This window comes from Sorex araneus, chromosome 8 (assembly GCF_027595985.1).
Source record: "Sorex araneus isolate mSorAra2 chromosome 8, mSorAra2.pri, whole genome shotgun sequence".
NCBI lineage: Eukaryota > Metazoa > Chordata > Mammalia > Eulipotyphla > Soricidae > Sorex > Sorex araneus.
In genome coordinates this window covers 13,217,616-13,245,015 of record NC_073309.1, presented here as the reverse complement: position 1 = coordinate 13,245,015, position 27,400 = coordinate 13,217,616, and the positions used below count along the sequence as shown (strand labels likewise).

The 27,400-nt window shown below is 60.6% G+C and overlaps 2 protein-coding genes across 2 annotated transcripts in view; one reads left to right on the top strand and one right to left on the bottom strand.

Moving 5' to 3' along the window:
- The first annotated feature begins 13,066 nt into the window (after positions 1–13,066).
- On the top strand, positions 13,067–18,214 carry HSD11B2 (hydroxysteroid 11-beta dehydrogenase 2). Its single transcript, XM_055146318.1, has 5 exons — positions 13,067–13,331; positions 16,452–16,664; positions 16,765–16,950; positions 17,086–17,223; positions 17,353–18,214. Exons 1-5 carry the CDS (start codon positions 13,067–13,069, stop codon positions 17,769–17,771), a joined length of 1,221 nt encoding a protein of 406 aa, XP_055002293.1. The 3' UTR covers positions 17,772–18,214.
- A 563-nt stretch (positions 18,215–18,777) lies between these two features.
- ATP6V0D1 (ATPase H+ transporting V0 subunit d1) overlaps positions 18,778–27,400 on the bottom strand; it is a 34,739-nt gene continuing 26,116 nt past the window's right edge. Inside the window, exons 3-8 of the mRNA XM_004600600.2 lie at positions 23,860–24,038; positions 22,715–22,794; positions 19,917–19,994; positions 19,653–19,829; positions 19,467–19,544; positions 18,778–19,376 (exon numbers count right to left, since the gene is read on the bottom strand). Coding sequence (XP_004600657.1) covers positions 19,215–19,376; positions 19,467–19,544; positions 19,653–19,829; positions 19,917–19,994; positions 22,715–22,794; positions 23,860–24,038 — 754 coding nt within the window. The 3' untranslated portion in view covers positions 18,778–19,214. The remainder of the gene's footprint in view (positions 19,377–19,466; positions 19,545–19,652; positions 19,830–19,916; positions 19,995–22,714; positions 22,795–23,859; positions 24,039–27,400) is intronic.

The window sequence follows — 27,400 nt, the reverse complement described above, 5'->3', positions numbered from 1 at the left end:
GGGTAGTGAGGATTGAACCTGGGCCAACAGCAAGGCAAGCACCTAACCCAAAGTAGGTGACTGTCTCACACTCTCCCTCTGGCTCTAAGAGTCTTTTTCTGTTATGCACATTCCTCCCTTTCCCTGCCTGGGGAAACTTCTTCACTTCCCTGAAGGCTCCTTTTTGGGGGCACTCAAAATAAACTGTTCCAGGAACTCAGGATTTCTCAAAAGATGTGAAGGGTCTTTGCCTTCTGCTGTCTGCCCTAGCCATATGCCCATGGCACTAAACTGGCTGACTACCTGCTCAGAAAGGGCTGAACAGAAAACCTAATCTCCACAAAAGCAACAGAACAGAGCCAGAGTGATAATACAATGAAGTGGGTAGGATGCTTGCCTTGCAGTCGACCTGGGTTCTATTTCTGATACCCTGTTTGAATCCCCTGAACCCCACTAGGAGTGATCCCTTGAACGCGGAGCCAGGAGTAAGCCCTGAGCATTGTCTGATGTGGCCCAAGCTCTGCCCAACCCCCCCACCCCCATCCCCCCAAAAAAGAAGCAACAAAACAGAGCTGGACACTCAGCTCACTGGGCTCAGCCCACACTTTGCATACAGGAGCCCAAGTTCAGTGGCCAGCACCACTGAGTCCTTCCCCCCCCCCCCCACTGCTGCCAGGAACAACCCCTAAACACAGAGCTAGGAGTAGTCCCCAAGCACCACTGGGTGTGGCCCCAAACCAAACAGAAAAAGCAGCATAACAACTCCAGCCACAACTTAAGTGCCAGTTGTGGGTCCTCACACAGGTAACTTAATCTATGATTAAAATCCTTCTTTTCAGCACTGATATCACTCCTAAACTCTATAGAGAAGTGGAGTGACAAACAGAAATTAGAGAAGTCGCTTGACTGTAAGCCAGTAAGGCCCATTCCTGACTTCTGCCTTTTGACTTCCACAACTGTAAGATAATAATAGGTTGCTTGGAGACTGAAGCAATAGTACAGCAGGTTCGGCATTCCCATTGCAAGCAGCTGTCCCAGGTTCTATCCCCAGCATCCCATGTGGCTTCCCTGAACACCCAGGAGTAATTCCTGAGTGCAGAGCCAGGTGCAGCCCCTGAGCATTTCCAGGCATGACCCAAAAACAAAAACAGACAAGCGAAAAGAGCCACAGATACCTAAGCAATTACAGTGCTGTCACTCAGAGTCATGGGTGAGGCTTAATGGTAGAATACTGCAGTGCATATGTGAGGCCCCAGGTTTGATCCCGAGCACTGTATAGTCCCCTGAGCACCACTGGGAGTGACCCCCAAGCACAACTGGGCGTAACCCCGAGTATAGTCAGATGTGGTCCGTAAACAAAACAAGATGTTAAGGGCTTCGACAGGCTGGAGCACATGCCTTCCATAAATGTCCTCCCCAGCGCCACCAATGATAGCCTTGGAGGCCTGTGAGCACTTTGGGGTGGCCCTGGTAGCCCTCGACACCAATGGGCCTGAGCAGCCTGGTGTCACCTGGCCTAGCACTGAACCATTCAGCTGACGGAGCGCCAGCAGTGGCGGCCTGCAGGCCCGCCTAACTCAGCTGTCCTGGGGGCTGAGGGACTCAGGATGGGGCCTCGAGAAGACCCCTGGCCTGATTTGCTCTTCGGGCACTTTTCTGTACTCTTCCTGAGCCTGTCATTCTCCTGCAGTCCCCAGTGCAGGTCTGCCCCGGGTGTCTCCTACTGAGGAAGGCCCCCTAAGGCCTGTTTCCAGGCAGGTCTGTGAATCTTGTCTATGTTAAAACACTACCTCATCGGTCTTCTATTTAACAAACTTCCAGGTTACCATGCCTCCCAGAAGCCTACTGAGCTAGCCCGTCTGCGCCTGCCCTCTGCCCTCTGAGGTCCGTGAGCTTCCTCGTTCCAAACCTCAGGCCTTTTCCCATAAGGGTTCACTTGAACACTTGATGTGAACTGTTATTCCAGCTCCTCCCCGCCCATTGGGCCAAGTTCTATGAAAATGCGTAACACACTTTGCTAGGACTGAAGTCAGCCTCGGGCAGAACTTGTTCCTGCTCAGAATTGCCACCTGGGCCCGCAGGGCAGGTTTCCCCCAGCAGAAGAGCCAGGTCAGGGGACCGAAAAGTCCAGTTGCAGTTTTCAGGACTCGAGAGGATTCCCTGTTGGCTTACACTCCAGGGGCGGCCAGACGGCTCCTGGCTGCCGCTGAAAGTAGCTCCTTTCTCCCTGGGCTGGATCTAGTCACTCGGCCTTCATCAGAGTCTGTTCACCCCGGCTTCCTGTCCCTTGCACCATGCGCCTCATTGGCTGCCCAGCTCAATTCCAGCCTGGCCACAATGAAGTGGGAAAATTCCTTCCCCTCTTGAATCTGTTTTCTCCTCCGAGCAATCTGGTAGCTATAGCTATTCATGAGACCTGAAAGCGGGCAGATGATCCTGATAGTGCATGTAGTGTTCAGTTGGTAGTAGATACTGATGTGTGTGTATATAATTGAACTATGTGGGGGGGATAGAGCCACTGAACCTTCCGAAGAATCACTGTCACTGTCATCCCGTTGCTTATCGATTTGCTCGAGCAGGCACCAGTAACGTCTCCATTGTGAGACTTTGTTGTTACTGTTTTTGGCATATCGGATACACCACGGGTAGCTTGCCAGGCTCTGCCGTGTGGGCGAAATACTCTCGGTAGCTTGCCGGGCTCTCCGAGAGGAGCAGAGAAACCGAACCCAGGTCAGCTGCTTGCAAGGCAAACACCTTATCCGCTGTGCTATCGCTCCAGCGATAAAAGAGTCAAAACTCTGACTATAAAATTTCTTGCGAAGAGTCTCTCAGCAGGTGCCGGAGCAATAGCACAGCGGGTAGGGCGTTTGCCTTGCACGCGGCCGACCCAGGTTCAATGCCCGGCATCCCATATGGTTCCCCCAGGCACTGCCAGGAGTGATTCCTGAGTGCAGAGCCAGGAGTGGCCCCTGAGCATCTCTGGGTGTGACCCAAAAAGACAAAAAAAAAAAAAAGATAAAAAAAAAAGAGTCTCCCAGCAATGTCAGGAGGTCCATGGACCCCAGTGGTGATTCTAGGCCAACTGAGTGATGATAAGGTCGACGTCAGGGCCTGAGGATGCACTGCTGCCGCATGGGCCCTGCAGTGCTAGGGCTACCTGGGCCACCCAGGCAGTTCTCGAGAGGCCTCCAGGAGTGCACCTGGGGATGCTTGGGGGACCACGTGCACACGGGGTGTCAGAAATAGAGCCCAGCTTGGGCACTTGCTAGGCATGCACCCCAAGCTCCACTTCCTGGCCCCTGAGTATAACTGTTTTCTGGGGGCCACCCCCAAGGAGTTGAAGGTCCTGGAAGTGACTCCCAGCGATGCTTAGCCTGATGGTTTGGGGCTTGAGCTGACAGTGTGACCCTGGAGGGACCTGAGGTGCTGGGGGCCAACAAGGTCGTCACAGGAGCTGGGCTGAGCTCTGCCACTTGAGCGGTCACTATCACTCTTCCCTAACCAAAACTCTAAGAACTTTTGAGCCACCCAACTTTATCAATAGATGCCATTGGCACGAAGCCTTATAAATGACATAATTAACATATTTTGTATGTTTATATCCTACATTCTGGGTTTGTAGTAGATAATCTCCCAAGTAAAGCTTCAGAGACTCAGGAGACACTTTTGGTGATTATATGACCCAGACGATTCAGTGTTTGGGCCCAGAAATGCTCAGGGGCCACCAGGGCTACTTGGAGGTTGGGGGCGGGGGACAAGCAATGTGATGTCAGATATCAAACTCATTTGTTCTAGCCTTTTTTTTTTTTCCTTTTTGGGTCACACCTGGTGATGCACAGGGGTCACTCCTGGCTCTGCACTCAGGAATTACCCTTGGCGGTGCTCAGGGGACCATATAGGATGCTGGGAATCGAACCCGGGTCAGCCGTGTGCAAGGCAAACACCCTACCCGTTGTACTATCACTTACAATATTCATACAATTGAACTATGTGGGGGGCCCAATATTCATACAAATGTTACTGAGAAAATGATGGGAAGATGGCACCATGGACTAAGAGCGTGCTTAGTTTGTATGTGGGCGTGCAAACCTGCACCAGGTTTGCTCCCCGGTGCAGACCGGTGTCCCAAGCACTGCACCCAGTCAAGAGTAGCCAGCGAGCACCACTGGCAGTAGCCACCCCTTCAAAATGAAGAAAATCAAGGAAAAATAGCTAGGGATATGACTTAGCAGTCAAGCACATGCATGAGACTGCAAAAAGAGAAGAAGGAAGGAAGGAAGGAAGGAAGGAAGGAAGGAAGGAAGGAAGGAAGGAAGGAAGGAAGGAAGGAAGGAAGGAAGGAAGGAAGGAAGGAAGGAAGGAAGGAAGGAAGGAAGGAAGGAAAGAAGGAAGGAAGGAAGGAAGGAAGGAAGGAGAGAAGGAGGGAGAGAAGGAGGGAGAGAAGGAGGGAGAGAGGGGAGAAGGGAGGGAGGGAAGGAGGGAGGGAGGGAGGGAGGGAAGAGAAAATGAGGAACGCATTTACAACCCTCTGGCATTTATTGATTTGATCCATTCACGAGGAAGCCCGAGTTCAAACCCGAGTCATCCAAGGACCAGCTGCAACCTCAGCCTTGCTTGTCTGTACCGGGAACGATGCCGCCTATTTCATCTCCTGACAGGATGGGATGAAGGTTTAATTACCAGCTTGGCCTGGGCAGCCCATTGCAGCTGTCTCTCGAGGCCGGTCCCTCTGGGTCACGATACCCTTCCCACAGACCCAGGCACTTGGCCCGGGCTTGTCCTGAAGAGCCCCGAGCCTTCCACTTCCCCATTGGGCCCCCCACATCTTCTCCCTGCTCCCCTCGTACCTTGGAGATGTCTTTTTTTTTAAAAAAAGGGAAAAAAGCAGCCAAGGCTTCCCCTCCACCCCCACCCCGCCCCAAGCCCATGTTGTCTCTTAAACACATATTTCTCTCCTCTGCTTTTTCCACTCTGGAGAACACCATGTTCTTTCTCTCAAGCACACGAATCTCTCCCTCTCCCTTTCTGTACCCTCACATCTCTCTAAATTTCTTTCAATAAAACTATTTTTGCTTCACTAAAAAAAAAAAAAAAAAAAAAAAGACCGCCAAGCAACCTTTCGGATTCTCTGACTCCCTATTTCCAACCCTACAGCTTCTCCCCGCTTCTGGGTGAAGCTGTGTCCTAAAGTCAGACTCGAGACCTCCCTGCCACAGCCTCCCCCCTCAGTCCTCTCCTCATTTCACCAGGGGAAACTCTAGTTTGTTTTTCATGTATTTTATTTATTTGGTTTTGGGGGCCCACACCCGGCAGTGCTCAGGGCTTACTCCTGACTCTGTGTTCAGGGATCGCTCCTGGCAGGGACACAGGAGTCGCAGGTGGGGCCAGGGATCGGACTCCATCGGCCAGGTGCAAGGCAAGGGTCCCACCCACTCTGCTACCTCTCCAGCCACGGGCTCCGCTTTCTAACTCCTGGATTGGACAGTGAGCAGATTGGAGGCTAACTGAGCTCCTAGCCAGGAGCCGCCATAGGAAGAATGATGTTTCTCTGGCTCCTTGGGGAAGACCTAGCAGAGCCTGCGGCCACAGTAAGCACTCAATGGGTGCTTCTCAAATGAAGAAACCAACAAAACCCTGGCTACTGTGACTTACGGAAGTATTGGTGACATAGTGGAGTGTTTTTTTTTTTTTTTGGTAAGGATTAAATTCAATCTCACCTCTACTCCTGAGCCACATCCCTGCCCTAGAACTCTTTGAAAGCTGTGGGTCATCATCATCATCATCATCATCATCATCATCATCATCTCATCATCATCATCCTGTTGATCCTCGATTTTCTTGAGCGGTTTCAGTAACGTCTCCATTCATCCTAGCGCTGAGATTTTAGCAGCCTCTCTTTACTCATCTTTCCCAACGGTGCCACACCGAAGGCTCTTTCAGGGTCAGGGGAATGAGACCAAGCATTGTTACTGGCTTTGGCATATGATTACGCCACGGGGAGTTTGCCAGGCTCTCCCATGTGGGCAGGAAGCTCTCACTCTCGGTAGCTTGCCAGGTTTTGAGAGGGAGAACTAGGCTATAAGATGTCTCCTGGGAGCTGTGGGTAAAACAAATATTTATTGAATGATGGTTGGTGTAAAATGGACTTCGGGAATTGATAGGTTGCACAGAAACTTACCTTGCACACAGCTGACCTGGGTTTGATCCTGGCACCGAATATGGTCCCCTGAACCCAACCAGGAATGATCCCTAAGTGCAGAGCCAGGACTAAGCCTGAGTACACCAGGTGTGGCCCCAAACCCAAAACCAACAAACACACAAAAAAGAACTTTCCAATATCACCATTACTCCAAATAGTAATTTTTTTTTCCCCATGTTCCTTGTAAAGTGGTTTTTTTTTTAATTTGTTACATTCGAGACATTTTCCTCCCATTAATTTTCCTTGTTAAGTGGTTTTTATGGTCGCTTTGTGCTTCAAGAAAACAAGTGCCATTGGGTATTTAGAATATTCTCTGAGCTTCCTGGGGGAGAAGGTTCTGGCGGCTCTCCCAATGTTGACTATAACCAGTACAGCCCGGAACATGTTGTCACCTTTCCAGAGCTTTCGCAGACCCAGATAAAACTTATTCTGAGCCTGCAGTGGGGGTGGGGGTGGGATGGGGTGGGGGAAACAAGGTGTTTGGAAAACAGCCCTTTATGCAACCACGCCGCAGGCCACTGGGCCATCCCTCAGGGGCCCCTGTCATAAAAATCATGGTGTATGGAAAACGCGCCCGCAGAGCCCTAGGAAGCAAAGATTTTAAAGCTTCTCTGCCAGTCGTTGCATTTTTAGTTTATGTCCTTTGGAAAACTGAAGCCTCATACTTACCACATGTGTTACCTGAGATGCTGGTGAGTGGGTGGGAGGGTGGGAGGATCTCCCCAGCCGCCCACCCCCTGCCCTGCAGGCCGCCCTCCCTTGCTGACCAGTCAGCCCTGCACGTGCTCCGGGGAGGACAGGCCTCTCTGCAGGAAACGGTGCTCGAGGGTCGCTCCTTTCTGCGGGCAGCTGGACTTGCACGCAACCGCCCGCTGTGCAAACTTTATTTCAGAAATGGGCCAGGCTGAGACACCTGAATTTTTCCTCGAATACTTGAAAGCAAATTATGCGCTTACACCTCTCCAGGCTGCTCCCAGCGGAATTTCCTGAATGTTCAGCTCTCTCTGAGGCTTATGTAAGCTGACACAATGACCCTCACAGCTCGGAAGCCGAAAGAGCAGGGTTCTGAGCTGGGAAAGAAGGTCGCAGTTAGAAAGCGGCGCTGTCGGGGCTGCCCACCCGATGCTGTGCCCGGTGGGCGCACCGGCTTCATCCCTCAGAAAGGAGTCGCTTTGATGAGGTGCTCAGGGGCTCCACAAAGCCCTGCACTGGCCAGCGGGTAAAAATATTCCCATTGCTCTCCGGTGCAACTGGTCTTCCTGGGAGGGAAGCTGGAGGGGCTGGGAGCACCCCCCACCCCCAGATGCCGGAGGTGGGGTGAGTGGGGGGGGTCTCCTGCCGCTTGATGGTTAGCACTACAAAGGGATGGGGGTAGGGATTTGGAATCCAGATTTCTACCCCTCAGGGTTTGATCCAGGGGGACTTCCCCTCATCCCTAACTCCAGGAAGGTGGGGTGAGGACACAAACTGTAAGCACAGACCTAAAATTGGGGCTCCACCAGGAGATGACCCTTCATTCCCAAAAGCCCTGGGGCTAAGAGGCTCCTTCTCTCCCCCCCCCCCTCCTTTTGTCTCCACTGTCTGCATCCCCAGCCCTGCAAGCTATTTGCATACCAGCCTGGAGACCTCCAGGACAACCAAGCGCCCCTCATAGGTGGTTGGCTTTTCAAGGAATTCGCTGGAGAAAATTGTAGGCAAGGCTGTGGACCAAACCCCCCTCCATCTGGTTTCAGTTTATTTAAAACACACACACACACACACACACACACACTCACACACACTCACACACACAACGAGAGCACACACACACACACACACACACACACACACACACACACACATACACACACACACCAGCAATCAGAGAACCGCCACAGCATCCCCAGGGCAGTATTAGCCACCAGGGGTGGGGTGGAATTATGTATATGCAAATAAATTAAACCAGCCGGCCAACAGCAACTCATTTTTGTATCTTTTGCAGTTGTTCTGCCAAGAAAAGGCCTGAATCAGGGGTGATGGCAGCTGCGAGGAAGCAAGTTTTGGAATTAGTTTTAACAACTTGCCTTACCCCGAGAGACTTGTTTCTCATCCAGGCGTAGATCAGGAAAAGGCTGGTCATTTGTCCCCTTGGTGTTGCCCACTCCTTACTGCCAGCTTCCTGGGGTGGGGGAGGGGGGCGGCACATCCTGAGTCAAGGCTACTCAGGGGTCCTCGGGGAGCCGTGCCCTGGGGCATAGGACAGGCCTGATCAGAGCAGCTGCTTCCTGGGGGCAGTGAGGCTAGAAAAGAGAATGGAGTAGCAGCGAACACAATGCAGCTAGTGGGACCAGAGTCACTCAGAAACCCTGAGCACTCTCACCTGGACACAGGGGACACTTTCACCTCTGCCCTAAGTGCTCTCAGGCTGAGGCTTGGTATTGTCCCCAAGGCAGGTCCAGAAAACCTCAGCAGTTCCTTCACCGGTGTTCCCTAAACTCAAGGGTCCTGATCCCCAGATATCCAAATGGAGGCAAAAGAAGTTTAGGGAAGGGTGTGCTCCCAGTGCCAGGAGCACATGATGCTCCCGACACCCCAAGCCTGAGCCTTACCCCGTGCCTACCCACTCCAGTTTCCGCAGCCCACAGAGGGTTTCAGGTCATGCCCGGGGCTATCACCAGGACTTCTTGCCACCTGAGTGTCAAAGCTGCAGGCCGCGGGTGCTGCCAGCTGCCACTGGGCTCAGCCCTGCCTATCCCCGGGGCCCTCACTGACTTCTGCTTCTCCCCTTTGTCTGGAGGTAGCGGATTCCCAGCTTCAGCTCTTCCCCTGGCCTCAAAACCACAGAAGTCCCTTTGGCCCCTGACCATTCCCTGCTCTCTGTGGCCCTCGGGGGCCACCTGTGGCAACCATGCAAACAGGCCCCCAGAGCCCAGACTCTGGACTCGAGTCCACCTGAGCTTCAGTTTTGGGGCCGATGCAAGATTCAAATTCGTGAGTTTAAGACCTAGAACAATCTTCCCAGCCCCTGAAAACCTCCATTTCCTTGAATGAAAACTACTTTTGAGGGGGGAGGGGAGAGTTCCACCCCAGAGCCCCAGGTATGAGACCAGACGTCCTTGGCAGAGGTAGCGCCAAGGAAGAGGCAGGCAGGAGGCTGGGGAACTGGAGACCTGACACCAGCTTTGGACACGCCAAGTGGAAGGGTCTCATGTGTCCGTGGAAGGAGTCCAGGGGCAGCTGGACATGTGGGCCTGGAATCAAGGGCAGGACCTTAGCTGGAGAGGAGCATCGGAGTCTCCAGCATGTGGGGAAGGAAAATGAGCTCATGATGGGGTGCGGGGTACGGGCACAGGGCCCCGTCAGAGCCCCCCACTAGGAAGAGCAGCTGTCCAAGTGGCGGGGGAGAAGCAGCACCCCGAGGAGAAAGGCGGGGTACAGGGAGGGCTGTCAGCAGAGCCAGGGCTTCGAGAAAGCCAAGTCCACTGAGAGCACAGATGGGGGACTTGGGGATGTCCATTACTGGTGACCTTCATCAAGGTCATAGGGACAGCTGAGACTGAGCCAAAGGGAGGATGGAGATGGAGGAGGAGATGGTGAAGCGAAAGGAGGTCTGTGTTGAGGTGAAGGAGTTTGGGGGCAGCATGGGGGGGGGCAGGGGTGCCTGCTGCCCTGAAGAGGACAGTGGAAATGGCAAGGCAACAGCACCTGGCCCACTGTAGAACCAATCCCAGGTTGTGGCCTGGAGGAGGGGGAACCGTGGGGTCCGGCGGCCTCTGCAGCCAGAGGGGTCCCTCCGTACCCAGCCTGCAGGGTGGAGGCGCAGCTGCTGCTGTGTCTAAGCTGGACCATAAAGGAGGAAAAGGCACCAGTGGAATTCTTGGCTCCAAGAACTGTGGTATGACCAGAGGACAAAGTGTGAATTCCTGGTGAATGCCCTTAGGGCCCCCCAAAGGGAGTTCCTTTCCTCAGGTTCTGCTCTCACCCACCATGCCTTGGTCCCCTTCAGAGCTGAGGCTACCCACAGAGGCCAGCAGATGGCGCCAGTGAGCCGCTGGCCTCAGAGCGCGGCTGGAGCCCGTGTGCCAGCACCCCGTGGCCTTCCAGAACCTGGGGCATGCTAAAGGTCTGCCTGCCAAGTTCCTAATCCAGCAGGAAGCGTTCCTCGCACTGGACTTGAGGAGACCGAGGGATTAGAGAGTGCATGGCTCAGGGGCCCTGCTCCTTCTGGTTGCCCTTCATTCCTCTGCCCCTGCCAGGGCCCTGTCTTATCTGCTGGGGATCCTGCCCTCTGCCCCCCTTCTTTTCTCTTCCTTGGAGGCCCCGCCAGTCCAGACTCCCGGTTCTGGTAGAGGCTGGTTCTCTGCCCCGGGCAGACACGACCTGGCACCAGGCCTCAGACAGGGCTGGGCCAGCCCCTCCCAGCCACAACTGCTCCAACCACCTTCTTTCTACTTCCAGAACATCACCTGATAAGTAAGGCGTACAGGGTCAGGGCTGGAGCCTAGATCCTGGAAAGGACAGTCAGCTCTCAGCCCAGGAAGTAAGATGAAGTGGTTGAGGGGGGAGCAGGGGAGCAGTTTATAGATATATACAGTTTATATATACATACATATAGCCATACACACACACACACACACACACACACACACACACACACACACATATGGCTCCTTGAGACTCATGGGTCTGTGCAAGGTGGCACAGTGTACCAGAAACTAAGCTGAAAAGATTTCCAACCCCCTCACAAGCTTATCATTTCATATTCTACAACCAAAGGCAATTCCTGAGGTCCCCACTCTGCCACTCAGTACAAAGTAGAGCAAAGAGGGTGAGCCCCCGCTTGCTTCTCCAGTTCTCACCTTGCTATCCAGTTTTCACCTCCCGGTACAGACTCCTGCTCTGGCAAGTGCTCTCAAGCTGTGTGGCCTGGACCTTGAAGGCTTCCTGGGACCTTCCTTCCTCTCTCCAGCACCAAGGGGAAGGCCTAAAGAGCCTGAAGCAGGAGAGAGCGAAGCCGGATGCTCAGGAGGGTGAGCAGAGCTGGTGAGGGGGGACGGGATCAGGAAGCCACACCAGGGGCCCATGGGGGGCCTTTAAGCCCCGGCCAGAGCTGCAGACCAACGGGAATCTGAAGGTTTTGGAGAATGAATGCTTGTCCAGCTTCCAAAGGATGACCCTGACTAGGGGAAAGAGAATCACTAGGAGCACACAAAAATAAGCTCATGTGCATGCTGGGGTCGTGGCCCGGCCTAAGGAGACGCTGACCAGCTGTGCCCAGACAAGCCACAGGGCCATGACTGAGCGCACGGAACAAGCTCAATCCCTTCTCACCAGCCCAGCTGTTATCACGTTTGCTTCACAGGACATGGGCACGGGCACCCAAGGTCAGGCACAAACACACCCTCCCAGTGAGGGCCACCTTCTGAAGGGTTGGACAGGGTGGGGCCCGGAGTCTCTGGACAGGAAGGAATCGATTCTTTCACTGAGGGCCTCTCTGCCTTTGCTCAGCCTCCCTCCCAGTCACCAACCTGGGGTCCCACTAGGGGACTACCCACGGCCCATGGGAAGGGGAGAGGGAGGGACAGAGAAAAGGAGGGACTATTTCCATGAAGCCCAGACCCAGATCCGGGTACCCCAGCTAGAGAAGGGCAACAGGACATACAGTCCCCTTGATCTCCCAGGACCTAGATAGGGCTTGCAGGAGGCACCAGGCCAGGCCTCAAGGCGCACAGGAAGCAGGGACCCATTCCGCCGTGAGTTGCACCTACTCCCTTCAGCCCAGAGCCTGGCAGCCAGGTACTGGCATCATCTCCCAGTGCCTGGCAGAGCCCTGGCATGGATGCCAAGCACAGGGTGCCAGACCCGGGGGTGGGCAGGGGCGGGGGGGCTCTGGGCCACACACAAACAGGGAGCTTCATCCACACAGGGAACTGCACTCTCTCACAGCGCCAATTTTATGCCCTGGAGAGGCGTGGGAGCGGAAGGGACTGCCCCCCCCCCTCGAGGCTGCCCTCACTGACTCCCCAGCTCTCCCTGCAGGCCTGACTCCTGGAGTCCCCGGATTTGGAGGGTGGCCGGGAGGTAAAGAGAGGCCACCCACGTCCCTTGACCCCACCGCGTCTCACTCCACCACAGGCACTGGTGTGGCAGAAGGGCGAGGGGTTGCTGCATCCCCAGGAATGGGCAATTGAGGGGGAGCGGGGAGAAAGGGCAGAGAGACCCTCCTCCGCCCCCTGAGAGCCCCGAGGACCATCCTGCTGGCCCGGATGGGCCTGCGGTGCGGGCGCGCATCCCTGCCGAGCGTGCCGGCTGGATCCTGGAGGTCGCCGCACAGCGCGCCAGGAGCGGGAGTCTCGCGGCGCGCGCGCGCGCGTCTGCCGGCGTCGGGCGGGTGAGATTGCCCGGCTTCCCGCGCAGCTCCGGGCTGCTCGGAGGCGGGTGGTGGCCTGCATGGCCTCAGGTGTCGTGTGTTCACCTGGGAGCGGGTGGGCGCAGTGGGGAGCGGCTGCGGGGCCACGCGGGCTCGCCCGGCCGGCTTGTCCCCGGTGCGGCCCGCGGCGGGGCGGCTCCTTCTGGAGCAGCAACTTTGGGACTTTGTTCCGGCTTCTTCGAAAGCGAATCTGGTGGCGGGGGCGGGGCGGAGGGGGGGGCACCTGCCCGCCGGGGGGTGCCGGGGAGAAGTGGAGGCAGGCCCCGCCCCGCCCCGCCTCCTCCCCGCCCTCTCCCCGCCCCGGGGGCGCTTTATAAGCTCGGCCCGAGGGCTAACAGAGAAAGCGAGTATCCCTTCCCGCCCCTGGCCGGTGTCGTCTGCCGCGCCCCGCGTCCCGCGCCCAGACCCCCCGCGTCCCCTCTGCCCGCTCTCCCGCTCGGCGCCTGCCCCGTCCCGACCCCCCAGCGGGCCCCGCCGCCATGGAGCGCTGGCCCTGGCCGTCGGGCGGCGCCTGGCTGCTCGTGGCTGCCCGTGCGCTGCTGCAGCTGCTGCGCGCAGACCTGCGTCTGGGCCGCCCGCTGCTGGCGGCGCTGGCGCTGCTGGCCGCGCTCGACTGGCTGTGCCAGCGCCTGCTGCCCCCGCTGGCCGCGCTCGCCGTGCTGGCCGCCGCCGGCTGGATCGCGTTGTCCCGGCTGGCGCGCCCGCCGCGCCTGCCCGTGGCCACTCGCGCGGTGCTCATCACCGGTGAGTGCGCGCGACGCGGAGCGCGGGGGGGGGGGAACTCCCAGGTTCGAGGGTGGGACGGGCCACCCGGCGGACTCCCCGTGGCCTCGCCGAGGCACGGCGGGACCCGAGCGCGGGAGCGGGAGAGTCCCCTCCCGCGGGGTGCACGGGGAGCGAGCCAAGTAGGAAGCAGCGGGCGTCGCCGCGAGTGCGCCGAGCTAGCTACCTGCGGCCGGCTGGCTGCGAGAAGCGAGCACGGGACAGGAGGCTGGTGTGGGCAGGTGCGCGGTGCAAAGTAGTGGCTGCGAAGGAGGGAACCGCTTCGCGTCTGAGGATTATGCTACCCCTCCCCGCGAGCCGAGTCTTCGAAGACTCGGCAAGTTCAGCAAGCAGCCGGTCCCCCCCCTTGAACTCTGCTGGCACCCCCACGTGGGATGCCATCGCCCTCCTGCACGGGAGGCACTCAGAAGAGGAATCAGGACACGCCACCCTGGGGTCCAGAAGAGCTGGAGGCCACTGTGAGGGGCAGCCGGGCACTCTGCTGTTCCTCAGAGCCCACCGCCCACCTCAAGCTTCAGACTCAGCCGTCTGCAGCCTGCACCCCAGCATCCCAGCCCTGTCCCTCCTGCCCAATGCCCAGGAGGTCCTGGAGTGTGGGGCTCAGGTGCCTCGGGCCGCCTGGCTGAGCTCCCTTTGTCTGGAGCGGGGATAAATCTGTCATCAGAAGGAGGGAAGGGGAAGGGGGGCTGAGGCCCAGCCGGAAGTGGGGAGGGGGAGACAGGCCAGGGGGCACCGGCTCCATTGTAGGGGGAGGGGCCGGCTCATCTCTTCCCCCAAGCCCCTTGGTTTGGGGCAGGTGTTCGGGTCTCTACTCTTGCTGGGGACCTGAGCTGAGGGGCTGGGACCCTAGGAACCTCAGTCCAGCACCCCCTTCCCACGCTTGCCCCCACATGGTCACATGAAGCCGGGAGAAGGTCCCGGAGGTGTGACCATTCTTGAACTGGACCTCAGAGGATGAGCAGAGGGGTGGTGAGTGGAAGGTGTTTGGGATCAGACAAAGGGTGTGGGACAAAGGCTTGTGGCGGGAACAGACATGATCTGGTTAGGGGACACTCAGTAACCAGACTGGCCACTAGGGCGTGGTGGGATGGGAGGTGGATTCTTCAGGAAGGGGCCTTGAATGCCAAACGAGGGGCCATTTGCTGCTGTGGGCGCTGTGGGCGAGAGGGGGCGGGCATAAGTGGTGGAGATGGACCAGGCACTCCCGGGAAGGACACCCCAGCTTAAGGCTCGGCAGGAAGCCTCCGGGACTGGGTTCCGCAGTTTGAGAAAGAAAAACTGACAGACACGTGAGTGAAGCAGGAACGAGGTGTTGGGGGTGTGTGTGTGTGTAGGGGCAGCTCCCCTTCTGGAGGCTGAGTGCAAGGGGGGGGCTTCCTATGACTCAGTTTCCCCGTCTCTGGTTGGGAGGGGAAAGGTTGCTCAACCCACCCAGGAGAGCCTCGGGAGAGCCAATGGGATTTCCTCTCGAGGGCGGAATGCAGGTGAGTGAGTGACCAGGTCCTGCCCCACCTGCCGGGAGCACTAGGTCACTTTCCCGAAGGGCTGCCAGCCCCCACCCCGCCCCATCATTGCTCCTAAGCACCACCAAGGCTTCTCCAAGCAGCTCAGTTAGGGGCCCAAGCTTGGGCTGGGTGACTGAGTGCGCTGATGGGTGCCAGAGTCTCCTCCGGCAAGTGGGAGGTCTGCACCCGTGTCTGAGCGTGCACAGGTGAGCATGAGGGCGGGCCAGGCATGGCGGGCCCTGGGGCCACAGCTGAGACTCTGGGAAGCCTCAGTTTCCCTGCAAAAGGTTCATCTGCTTGTGGAGGGAGATTAGGCAAGTGGACACACACACACATGCTCCCTCCCCTCCCCCAGCCACTCTCCTCCAGGAAGGACCCCTGAGCCTCCGGGCTGGCAGGCAGGCCCCAGACACACAAAGGCAGCCTTGCAGCCCCCTGCCCAGCTTTGTTCCCAGCCTCAGCAGAGGAGGCGGAGCTGATGGGGAGGGGTGCTGGGGCTTCCGCTCTGCTGCCACCGCTCAGCAGGACCACCAGGGCTGGGGGCCGGGCTCCAGGAGCCCCCTCCCCCTGGCCGGCCGCCTGTGGCGCCAGGATCAGAATGGGAACAATCAAGGAAGCAGGAGCTTATCGGACCCCCACTCGGGCTCTGCCTGGTGGCTCCTCTCTGCACACAGCAGACCGGAAACTAAGCCTGGAGAATGGTAACTGACCTCAGGTCAGGCGCGGTGAGTGTGGGGAGGGATCCAGTCTCTCCCCATCACCATTCCAGAGCGGGGAGGGGGGTGGGCTCGGAGCTGCTGTGGGGAGGAGACCCAGCTTGCCTGGAGCCCGGAAGCATGGTAGGGGGTGTTGGGGCCCGGTGGTGGGGGCGGGGTGCCCTGAGGTTGGAGAGGGCCTGGATGGTGGGAGCAGAAGGCTCGAGCTTCATCCTGATGGCGGGGTGGGGTGGGGGCGGGGAGCCTTAGAGGTTTGTACGGGAGAGTGAGGCTGTTTTGGAAAGAGCTGCCTGGATGCTGTGGTAAGAGAATGGCCTGAGCACCCACCGCAGGGGTGGCCGTGGTGGTGGCAAGTGCGGCCAGGAGTGACCCCCAGGCTCCCTGAGCGCCCCTCAGGAGACCCTCCAAAAGTGAGGGGAGAGCATAGACTCCAGGGGCCAAGATGGGAGAGAAAAACGCCAGGGCTCCCTCCGCATCCAGCTGAAAGAAGGACATCAGGGGAGGCCGTGAGTGGAGGCCAGCAAGGGGCAGGCCAGGCATTGACCGGGCCGAGTACCGGAGGAACTGCCTGAGTGACGCTGGGAGGCCGAGTACCGGAGGAACTGCCTGAGTGACGCTGGGAGGCCACTGCCCACAGCTGGGTCTGTGTCCTCATCAGTGAAGGGCATCCACAGGCCATGTCCGGCAGGCAGGAGTATCCGGGCCAAGCCTCACGGAGGAGGGCCTGGGGAAGGAGGGGGCGCTGCTGGCTGCTGACTAGGGGTCCAGGGTCCGAGTCGGACCCTGGCCAACACGTGTGGGGTTGTCTCGGGGTGAACCGGGCCCTGGTGGGAGTTTACTGACTGTTCTGTTTGGGCCAGGCTGTGACACTGGTTTTGGCAAGGAGACGGCCAAGAAGCTGGACACCATGGGTTTCACAGTGCTGGCCACGGTGCTGCAGTTGGAGAGTCCCGGGGCCCTCGAGCTTCGCGCCTGCTGCTCCTCGCGCCTCAAGCTGCTGCAAATGGACCTGACCAAGCCTGCAGACATCAGCCGGGTGCTGGAGTTCACCAAGACCCACACCAGCAGCACCGGTCGGGGGCGCAGGGGGAACCAGGTGGGCGTGAAGGTGGGGGCCTGGGAGGGGGACTGGAAGGCCATCCCCAGCGTTCTTCTCCTGCTCCCCGCCTGCAGGCTTGTGGGGCCTGGTCAACAATGCCGGCCACAATAATGTCGTGGCCGACGTGGAGCTGTCCCCCGTGGACACTTTCCGCAGCTGCATGGAGGTGAACTTCTTCGGCACGCTCGAGCTAACCAAGGGCCTCCTGCCGCTGCTGCGCCGTTCCCGGGGTCGCATTGTGACCTTGGGCAGCCCAGCAGGTGAGTTCCTCCTCCACAACCCCCCCCCCCCCCCCCCCCCCCCCGGCAGAGCCGGAGCCAGCGGGCCAGCGGGGAGCAGGGAGCCCCCCCTCCAATTCCGGCCCTGACCGAGCTGCCTGCCCCGACCCTCCTCAGGAGACATGCCGTACCCCTGCCTGGCAGCCTACGGCACCTCCAAAGCTGCCACGGTTCTGCTCATGGACATCTTCAGCAGTGAACTGCTGCCCTGGGGTGTCAAAGTCAGCGTCATTCAGCCTGGCTGCTTCAGGACAGGTGGGGACTGGGTGGAAGGGGACGTGTCTGGGTCTACAAAAATGGGTTGGGCGAGCGTGGCTGGGGAGGGGGGAGGGGTGGTGGCTCCTCCCCTGCGGGCCCTACATGACCCTGCCACGCCTTCCCCAGAATCTGTGAGGAACGAGGGCCTCTGGGAGCAGCGCAAGGACCTGCTGCTGGCCAACCTGCCGCGGGAGCTCCTGCAGGCCTACGGCAAGGACTACATCGAGCACTTGCACGGCCAGTTCCTGCACTCACTGCGCCTGGCCATGCCCGACCTCAGCCCGGTTGTCGACGCCATCACCGACGCGCTGCTGGCAGCCCAGCCCCGCCGCCGCTACTACCCGGGCCGAGGCGTGGGGCTTATGTATTTCATCCACCACTACCTGCCCGAGGGCCTGCGGCGCCGCTTCCTGCAGACCTTCTTCATCAACCCCTGTCTGCCGCGGGCGCTGCGCTCTGGCCAGCCCGGCCTGACCCAGGCCCAGGATGCAGACCACGACCCGGAGCCAAACCCGGGCGGCCCTTCACCTGTGGTGGCCCGGTGAGCAGCGTGCACCGGCGAGGCCTGCTGCGCCAGCCAGGGCAGTCCCAGGGGTTCCCGGCAGCGCCCCTCCCTGAGGCCTGTGGACCTGCAAGTCAGCCCCGAGCCCGCAGGCCCCTCACTCAGCCCAGGGCCAACGCCCAGGCTGGGCTGGATGAGACCAAGGCTGCTGCTTCCTGAGCCCAAACAGCCTCCTGGCCGCTGGGCTCCACATGCAACTCAGCGGGTGGCTTGGGGGAGCCCACGCAGGACCCCCGCAACTGTGGGCAGGCCTGTCAGATGGTGTTGCTGCCCATTACGGAGTGACCGGGAAGATGGGGGGAACCCCACCCTCAGGACTCTTTCTTGGCGTCAGTGCCTCAGTGCTGCGATTTGAAGGGTGAACCTTGTTTCTTGAATGGCTCAAGAATGAAGGCCCCAGCGACACGACTCCGAGCCCCCGCTCCCCAGGGAGGTGCTTGATGTACTTGCCCAATGGCTGCTTTTCTTTTCTCTTTTGCTTTTTGGGTCACACCTGGCGATGCACAGGGGTATTTCTGGCTCTGCACTCAGGAATCACTCCTGGTGGTGCTCAGGGGACCATATGGGATGCTGGGAATTGAACCTGGGTCGGCCACGTGCAAGGCAAATGCCCTACCCACTGTGCTATCATTCCAGTCCCAATGGCCGCTTTTCAAATAAAAGACATTTTAATTTCTCCTACACCTGGGGAAGAGGCTGTGTGGGGAGGGGCCTGCCTGGGCACTGCCCAGGACACGCCAGAGCTCGGTGTGGTGCCCCAGCTCCGGGCACACTCCCGGGGAACTGGCCTCAGCCCACCTCAAGTTTGAGATTCCGCCTGTGGCTGGGGGGTGGGGCTAATCCGGGTCCAGGATTCCTGAGGGCAGAGGGCCCTCCGAGGGCCCGAGCAGAGCTCCCAGAAGAGGGGGCTGTGGAGCTACGATGGAGCGGCCTCTTCCTGAGGGAAGCGGGGGTGCTGCCGAGGCTTTACAAAGGAGACGGCGGACAGCCAGGCTTCAGGGACACTTTATTGTCTCGGGGAGGGGGCTGATGAGCTACTTCTCCCAGGCCCCCAAGGACACTGCTGCTCCGTCTGCTGGGCCACAACATGAATGTGACCCCCAGAAGGGAGCGGAGGCACACACTGCCCCAGGGGTCCTCAGGTTAGGGAGGGACACAATAGTGACCACATGCTTCTCAGACACACCAGTGGCCGTGACCAGGGCTGAGGGGCCTCCGTGCTCTGGAGGTGGGGGTTGGTCCGTCCTGGGAAGGGGAGCAGGTACTCAGCCCCTCTGCAGGCCCAGGAGCAGTCTCAGAGGGGGGGATGCTGGGCCACCGCAAGGATCGTGTGCCTCCCGGGCCGGGGCAGCACACGCGACACACGCGTACACACACGCGCGCGCACACATACACACACACACCCCAGGGAGCCGCGGCCCGGGCACTAGAAGATGGGGATGTAGTTGTCAATCTTGGCGCGGTGGCGCTGGGCGATGCACTCGGCAATCCACACGATGTTCCGACACTCCTGCTCCTTGAGCTTCACGAAAGCGTAGAACACCCCAAAGTGGAACTGGTTCAGGAAGGCCAGTTTGTTCAGCTTCACCTGTGGACAGAGGCAGGCGTGGCCGTTGGCTGCAGAACGGAGGCAGAGCCCGGGTGTCACCCTCCCGTGGCCGGCAGGCCGGGCACGCACCTCGTGCTCGAAGAATCTGTCCTCCAGCGTCTTGTCTCCGGGGTTGCTGCCTGCGCCCTCGAAGAGCAGCTTGTACTCCTGCCCCAGGGTGGGGTTGGGGGACAGCGGGAGGGTGAGGGTGAGGGTGCTTCGGGGTGGGGGGTGGCGGATGCCCCCCCCCCACCCGCTCCCTGCCCTGAGACTCACCGGGTAGTAGTCGGCCACGTTCTTGACCTGCTCGTAGTCGTCAGCCCGAGCCAGCTGGGCCAGACCCTCAGGGTAGAGCCGACCGCAGTGCGGAAAGAGCTTGGCCCGGTCCTCCTTGGAGAGCTCGGTGCCGAAGGAGTTAATGGTGATGATGAAAGCGCGGCGGTCAGCTTCGAACTGCAGGGCACATGTAGGCTGGTGAGTTGACAGGGTGACCCTCGGGCCTAGCAGGGGCTGGGGGCAGGAGGGCGGGCAGGCACTCACCTCCAGGATGGGGCACATGGCGTCGGCCGTGGTCCCGCCCAGCAGGGTGCAGAACTTGTAGAAGGACTCCAGGTAAGCCTGTGCGGAGCAAGGAACCTGCTCAGCCCTGGTGGGGACACTGGGAGGGTCTCCCAGGCTGCCCCCCACCTGGGCCTCTCTTCCTTGCCCTGCCCTTTGATGGTGAGTCCAAACATCATAGACCAACCAGGACAGCCTTCAAATGCTAACAGGCCAGCGCAGATTCTGCCCATCAAGGAGGGACCACAGTCCTGGCTGACCTACTGCTGCACAGAGCCTGCAGACGCTGGTGATTGCCTTTGCCCTGTTCTCCCTTGTCGGCCTCAGGAAAGCATCTGTGGATAGCCTAATGAGGACAGGTGATTCCCAAGGGCCCAGGGTGCCCTGACCCTCTGGGCTTCCCGCCTGTCCGAACACCTCCTCCCCTGGCCCAAGTAGCTCTGAGGCATCAAACTGCCAGTGCAGGGCCGGAGAGACAGAACAAGGCCAACCCCAGCCCAATCCCAGGCACTGCATATGGTCCCCTGAATGGCACCAGAAGTGAACTCTGGGCACAGAGCCAGGAGCAAGCCCTGAGCAAGCCAGGTGTGGTCACAAACACCCTCACCACCCCTAAAAAATTGCCAGTGCACTTCCTGCTAGGGATGGTCACTGCGTCCTGGGGCACTGACCCTGCGTTGCTCTTCCTGCCCCAGCAAACCCTATGTGTCACACAGGAGAGAGGGCAACCAGGTGACAGGCACTCCAAGCACATACTTGGAACCAGCCAGGTAGAGGTGTCCTTCCCCACACCCCTGCATGTCAAAGAAGGAGGGACAGGGCTAGTGGCCCCTTGGTGGCAATGGTCACATGGCTCAGCCAGGTGTGAGGGACAGACAGGTTGTTTGTCGACAGCCTGTCCCCCTATCACCAGCTAACTCGGGCCCCAGCAGACACTAGATGAGACCGGACCTGAGGCGGCCACTGGGTGAGAGGAAACGCAAGTCTCAGCTAGGTCAGGAGTAAGAGGGCACCACGGACCCCAGCACAGACGTTCCCCAGGAATCAACGGGCTCGGGTGGCAGAAGCAGCTGCTTGGAGGCACCTCAATCCCTCGAGAACAGTCCCCATGCCTTAAGCCTTCCTCGTGGCCAGCCAAACTGGACCCAGGGTTCCTGAGACTCCCATCCGCCAGCCTTCCAAAGGCCAGACGTGGAGAGGGTCCCCGGAGAGACCCACCCCAGGAGGCCCAGGCTCTGTTGGAGGTTCAGGCGGCTGGAGGAATGACCTGACCCTCCATGCCCAGACGGAAAGGTCACCCCCAACCTGTTCCCTGGAGCCGGCCAGCCCATGGCTGCGGCACCAGCTGCCTACCGCTCCCCTGCCAGGCGGCTGAGGGTCCACCTAATCTCCCATCTGTGGTCACTGGGCTGGGACGCCACCTGACTGGCGAGTGGGCCTGGCACGGGGCCCACAGCACTGGAGCGGTGCTTGTGAGCTGGTGCCCAGACAGCCCTTGCCAGCCACTCCAGCTAAAACCAGTTAGATCCGGGGAGGGTGTGGGTGAGGCTGGTGGGGGACAGCCGCACCCCTAACCCAGTGTCAGGGCAGGGAACCCGGCAACGGGCCAGCAGGGCGGGCGGAAACCGGGAGCGTGCACAGCCCGGCTCTCCCTGTTAGCGGACTGCAGGCGGCTGAGAGCCCGTGGGGGTGCTGATGCCACCCGCACCCCTCCTCCAGCTCCCGCTGGAGCCACGGGGCACTTCCTGCTCCTGCCCACAGACCCACAGGGAACGTCCAAATGCCTGACCTGGGGCCGGGGCAGTGCCTGAAGGGCTGGAGCACGCGCCTGCACACAGACCACCTGGGTTTGACCCCTGGCACAGCTCAGTGTTCTGAGCATTAGCAGGTGTGGTGCCCCCGCTGCCCACTGCCCCAAACCGGGGTCACCCTGTGCTGTGCTGCCCCCTCCACCCAGGCCAGGCTCCAGGCCTGCCCACACCAACTACAGACCCTGCGCCTCCCTGGGTCCCCGAAGGCTGGTCGGTGACCTCCAACCAGGCCAGGACGAGACCCTCACGGCAAAGAGCCAGCAGACACGGTGCTTGGGGTTCCCACACGCTTCCAGCCAGGCCATTAACCAGCCTCCGCTCGAAGCCTGGCCCCCTTGGACCCATGTCCCTGGCTGCAGTCCAGCAGGAGACCTGGCACTGGAGCCCTGTCTGTCCCAAATGGCCCTTCCTTGGCTCTCAGCCCTGCCTTTAACGGCTCTGGGATGCGGCAGTGGACCTTGGCATCCCAAGCCCTCTCTCCAAGGGTCACTGAGTGCGCCGCTGCCTGGCGGGAAGCAGAGGGAGTGAGGACCCACGACGGTGGGCACAGCCTTGACAGGGAACCTCAGGAGGGCCGGGAAGACCTACTTGCCCTGGGCGGGGCCCCTGCCTGCCCCCTCCCCACTGCCACACTGCCCTGCCGCTGCTGGCAGCAGCCCAGGTCAGCGAAGCCGGAGGGCCATGGCCTGGGTGGTGGCCCGTGACCCTCCTGGCTGCAGGGGGCGTGACGGTGCTGAGCCAGCTCTGACAGGCCAAGCGGGCACCAGCCACTCCCGCAGATCTTATCCACCCGCCTCGGGGCGCTGCGCGGCAGAGAACCTGTTCGGTTCAGCCGCGCGCGCCCATTGCTGAAACCAGGAGTGAGAGGCTAAGTCCCCCCGCTGCCCCCCCAGGAGGGGAGCCCGTGCAGCTGTGCCCCAGCCCAGCACCCCACATAAATCACAGCCCGCCCCGCCCGCGGGGGCGCACCTTGTAGAGTGTGTTTCGGATGATCTCGATGTTCATCTCGTCGAGGTCCTGCTCAGAGATGCAGTCCTGGAAGAAAGCCGCTGGGGAGGGGTGCAGGGGGAGGTGAGGGCTGGGCACGAATCCCGCTGCGTTCAGCTGCCCCGCTGGGGCTCAAGAGGGGGCCCCCGTCACCCTCTGCCAGTGTGGCCCCTTTGGCTGGGGCCTGGGGGTGCCCAAGTTGGCCTGGGCTGTGGCTCTGAAGTGGCAGAAGCACACTGGGCCCCGCACGCTGACCTGGACTTCTCCCGCCCTTCCTGCTCCTAAAATTGATTTATAAAGGCGGCGGCTGGCCACAGCATGATCTAATCACCGCTGGGGCAGACCCAAACTCCAGCCATGCCAAAGACAGGCTTGCATAAGAGGCCGGGACATCCTCCCTGTGCGGGGCGCTGTACACTTGGGGCCCAGTGCCCACTCTGCTGCATGCCTGCAAACCAGCCTCCTCCTCAGACTGTGGTGGGCATGGGCCAGAACGGCCAGGGGCCTCCATGGGGCTGAAAGCAGAGGCTGAGCAGGCAGACGCCCCCGCCCCGGGCGCTGGCACACTCCCCGCTTTGTCACGGCCCAGCGTGAGCTCAGCACCCCTGCGGGAGCCAACCACAGATGCAGCCAGCGAGGGCGCGCGCAGGACAAGAGCAGCCTGAAGCCTAGTGGGTCAGCCCCTGAGAGCTGGGTCCCTGCAGCCAGCGGGGACAGGGACCGGGGGAGGGGAGGCCACAGCGCCTTCTCCCCCATCTGCAGCAGGCCTGAGTCTGTGCTGCTTAGGCGCGGCCCTACAGGAAGCTCCCAACACGCCTTCCTTCCTTGACCTCTGACACAGACCCGCATCCTGCTGGACACTGCCTGCCTGGCCCCAGGGCCCGGCTTCAGCGGGCGCCAGCACAGTTGTCTGCAGCCTGCTGAGGCCTCCCAGGAGCCGGAGCTCCCAGACTCAGAGCGCGCCAGGCCTCCTGGTCTGCTCTGCTTGGGCTCAGGCCGCTGGCTTCGGCAGGGGGCACCCACTGGGTAAAGGGGGCAGGAGCAGCAGGGAGGGGCAGGCAGGCAGGTAATCGTGGCAGCCAGGGGGAGGCTTTGCTGCCTGATGCCCACCCCCAGACAAGGCTTACCCAGGGGCGTGTCTACCAGGATGGCGTTATAGAGCTCGGCGGGGGTCTGTGCAATGTTCACGGCCTCCATCTGCTCGAAGCTGCCCAGGGGGTGGCACTTGGGCACGAGCTCGGTGATGGAGCGCTGGTGCAGGGTGCCTGTGATGAGCAGGATGACGTTGTCGATCATGTAGCTGTAACTGCAGGGTGCACAGGGCGGGGGGTGGTCAGGGGGCCGGGGCTGGCAGCGTGTCCTCAACCATGCCCGACGCCCCTCCATCTAGGGACCACAGAGAAGCTCCCTGGATTCTGTGCCCTGCCTGAGGGCACAGGACAGCACGGCCCTTCCCTGGGCGGGGAGGGGAGTTTTGTGGCACACAGGCTGCTACCCGGCACGGGGACTCGGAGGTTCAGGATGTCGGAGGCGAGCCCGGGCACGGGGTGTGCTGCGGGGTGCCGGCTGCATCTGCACTCGAGGAACGGAACCGGCGTGGCTGGTGGGGCACAGAAGCCGGCGGGCGGGGTGCCAGTGCGGGCCTGACTGCCTGCGTGCGGGGCCCGAGGGCCCAGGAGCAAGAGCCAGGCGGGAGAGCACGGTCCAGGCAGGGTCGCCCTGGCTGCTGGGTGGGGACAGAGGGAGAGCAAGGAGGGCAGAAATGGGGAGACCAGCTTCGCAGGAAAAGGCAGGAGAGGAGCCAACGGGTTGGGGGTGGGGGGTCATGGTCCCCAGGGATCAAGGGCCAGGTGAGGTCAGCTGGAGCTGCCCTGTGCGGCCCCCCTCCAGTGACAAAGCACTGCCCTCTCCATTTGGGCGCCATGCCAGAGTCCGCAGGCAGCAGCGGGCCACAGTGACCTGGAGGAAGCCCTGAGACCTGCCAGCGGCTGCGCTCGGGTCAGCGCCAGGCCGAGGCCGCATGGCACAGACAGCAGAGGATGTGCTCGGCTCAGCCCAGCTCTAGCAAGGGGAAGCGGGGAGAGGGCTCAAGTCACAGGCTACAAGAGCCACGGCCGCCCTCCAGTGTGGCCGCAGGACTGGGCTGCAGGGAGCTGGCACAGCCCACCGAGGATAAACCGCCCAGTCTGGGCCCCGAGAAGCTGGGGGGCAGGTGGGGGCTGCTGCCCTGAGCTGGACACGGAGCTCCAAGCCCTGCCCTCGGCTTCTCGTTGTTACAGATCCTGGGCCGTCCATGCTGAGGCTGTGCAGGAAGACCCCTGGGGCGCCTGTGGCCCCAATACCGAGACAAAGGGAGCAGGTGGGGACCCAGGGCCACTGGAGGAGCTCCCACAGGGCCCTCCAGGAAGGCGGATGGAGGAAGCAGCCATGGCGCCTGTCCTGACCTGACCTCCCATGCGCCATACACCCCCCAGCTCACCCCCCCCCCAGCAACCTGTGGTGACCTCTACTCTCCTGGGCCAAGGGCCAGGCAACTGCCCTTTCTCCACCCCAATCCGGCCGGGTCAGCCACAGGATGTGCACCGGGATGGTCCCCTCCCGGACCGAGGTCTCCAGGCAGTGCCAAAGTGCAGCCCATGTCCTTGACCCCACGGCACTGCTGGAGACACTGAGGGGACAGTTCCCAGCACCCAAGGCTACAGAATCCCCAGCTCCCCGGGCTCCTGCTATCTAACGGACCCAGGGCCACTGCCCCCTAGAGCCCCGCTGACAGAGTGCCAGGCCTGCCCCTTCCTCAGTGCCTGCCCACACTCCACCCTGGCTCTACCCTCCCGCCCTGCTCTCTCTACCCAAGGGGTTTCACCCAAGGGGTTTATGGTAACAGAGGGTGGCTCAGGCGTGAGGTGGCTCCCCACAGTGCTCGCAGGACCATGGAGTAAGAGGACGGAACCCAGGGCTGATGCTGAGCACGTGTGCCGGCCCTCTGAGCTGTCTGTCAGCCAGGCCTGGGCAACAGGCCAGGTACAATGTACCTTCCTGCTGCTGTTGGGGCCACACCCAGCAGTGCTCAGGACTTACTCCGGGGAGGGCTCAGGGGACCGTGTGCCATGCTGGGGCTTGAACCTGTGTTAGCCAGATGCAAGACAAGCGCCCTACCCACTGTACTATTGCTCTGCCACCCCCGACACAATGCACTTTTTAAACCTAATGGCAGATGGGCAACTGGCAGTAGCACCCCATGGCTGCCCCGGGTCGCTCTTGCTACAAACCCAAACTTGGTGCCAAGGGAAATGCCCAGCACTTGGGTAAAACCCTGTCTCTGTCCATGCCTCTCCTGACTGCCAGGCCTGTGAGACCCTCTGCTGCGGGAGCCCCTCCCCCCGATGCCAGGGCAGCAGTGAGTCCTGCCTCCCTGGCACCCTAGAAGGCCCCAAGCCCTTTCTGGGGGAGAGGAGACACCGCAGGCCTGGCAGAGATGAGGTGTGCCCCACTGTCTACTCTGTCCCCGAGGCCAAGGCAGGGATGTCCTCCTCCCCTCTGCTAGCTTCGGCGGCTGTCTCCCTGGCCCCAGAAGGCCGCTAGGCCATTCTTCCCCTCATTTGGCCTCGATGGGGGAAAATGAGGTTCCAGCTGGTCAGCATCTCCCTCCCGAGGAAGACAGCTGGGGAGTGGACAGCGGCTGCCTGCCAGGCTGAAGAGGCCCTCGTGGGGTGGGAGTGGGGTAGTCTATCTTCCTCTGCCCAGAGGCCCTCCCTTGCCCAGGGTGTCCAAGACTCAGCTGAGGCGGAGCTGAGCAAGCGTCTTCCTTGAGAAGTCTTCGGAGCCCCTAGCCCCGTCCCACTACCGGGCCTTTTGGCGCCACCTGCTGGAGCAGCACGAGGGCATCCGGGTTCCCACCCCTGATGAGGGCAGTCGGTGCTCCCGCAGCTCCCGGACTCAGCTGTGCCCGGTCCTATCTGGGGGCTGCAGCGTGGGAAGGGAAGTGACCTCAACTGGGGCCTCAGTCCACCCCTCGTCAAGCTCAGTTATCAGCTTGACTGAGAGCAGACCAGGGCAGGGTCACTCCGTGAAACCCTGCCCCTGCCCCGAGGCCCAGCTGGCGATCCCCCGTGACCTGAGGAACCGCTGTGTGCTCTTCCCGAAAGCAGGAGCCTGGTCTTGGATGAGTTCAGGCCCAGAACCCAGAATCCGGGGCAGGCCAGGCGCCCCAGTCTGCGGAGCCCCTGCAGCTGCCCTGAGAACAGCAGGGGGTGGGGGACAGGAAGGCTCAAGGGGACCCAGCAGGGCCCAGGCGTCCTGGGGAAAAGGGCAAAGAGGCCCCCAGATCCACCTGTGGCTACTGTCCTGGGCCCAAGGACAGCTCCTTCCGGGGGCCGCAGCACACTGGCCTCCCCACCAAGGCTCTAGGGGCAGGAGAAACCTGGGGCCTTGGCTCCCCAGGGGTGCAGGGAGGTGCCCTCACCACTAGCACAGCGACCAGACTCACTTCCCCCACAGTCACTCCCCGGCCCTTCTGGGCCTAATCCCTGAGGAGAAACCATCCTGGAAGGGCCCCAGCAAGGCCCTTCAGATACCAGAGGCTGGAGAGGGCCCATCCTGTGACAGCACACAGGACCAACTCCTTGTGGCCCGCTCAAAGCACATGGCACGCCACATACTCTGGGGGCT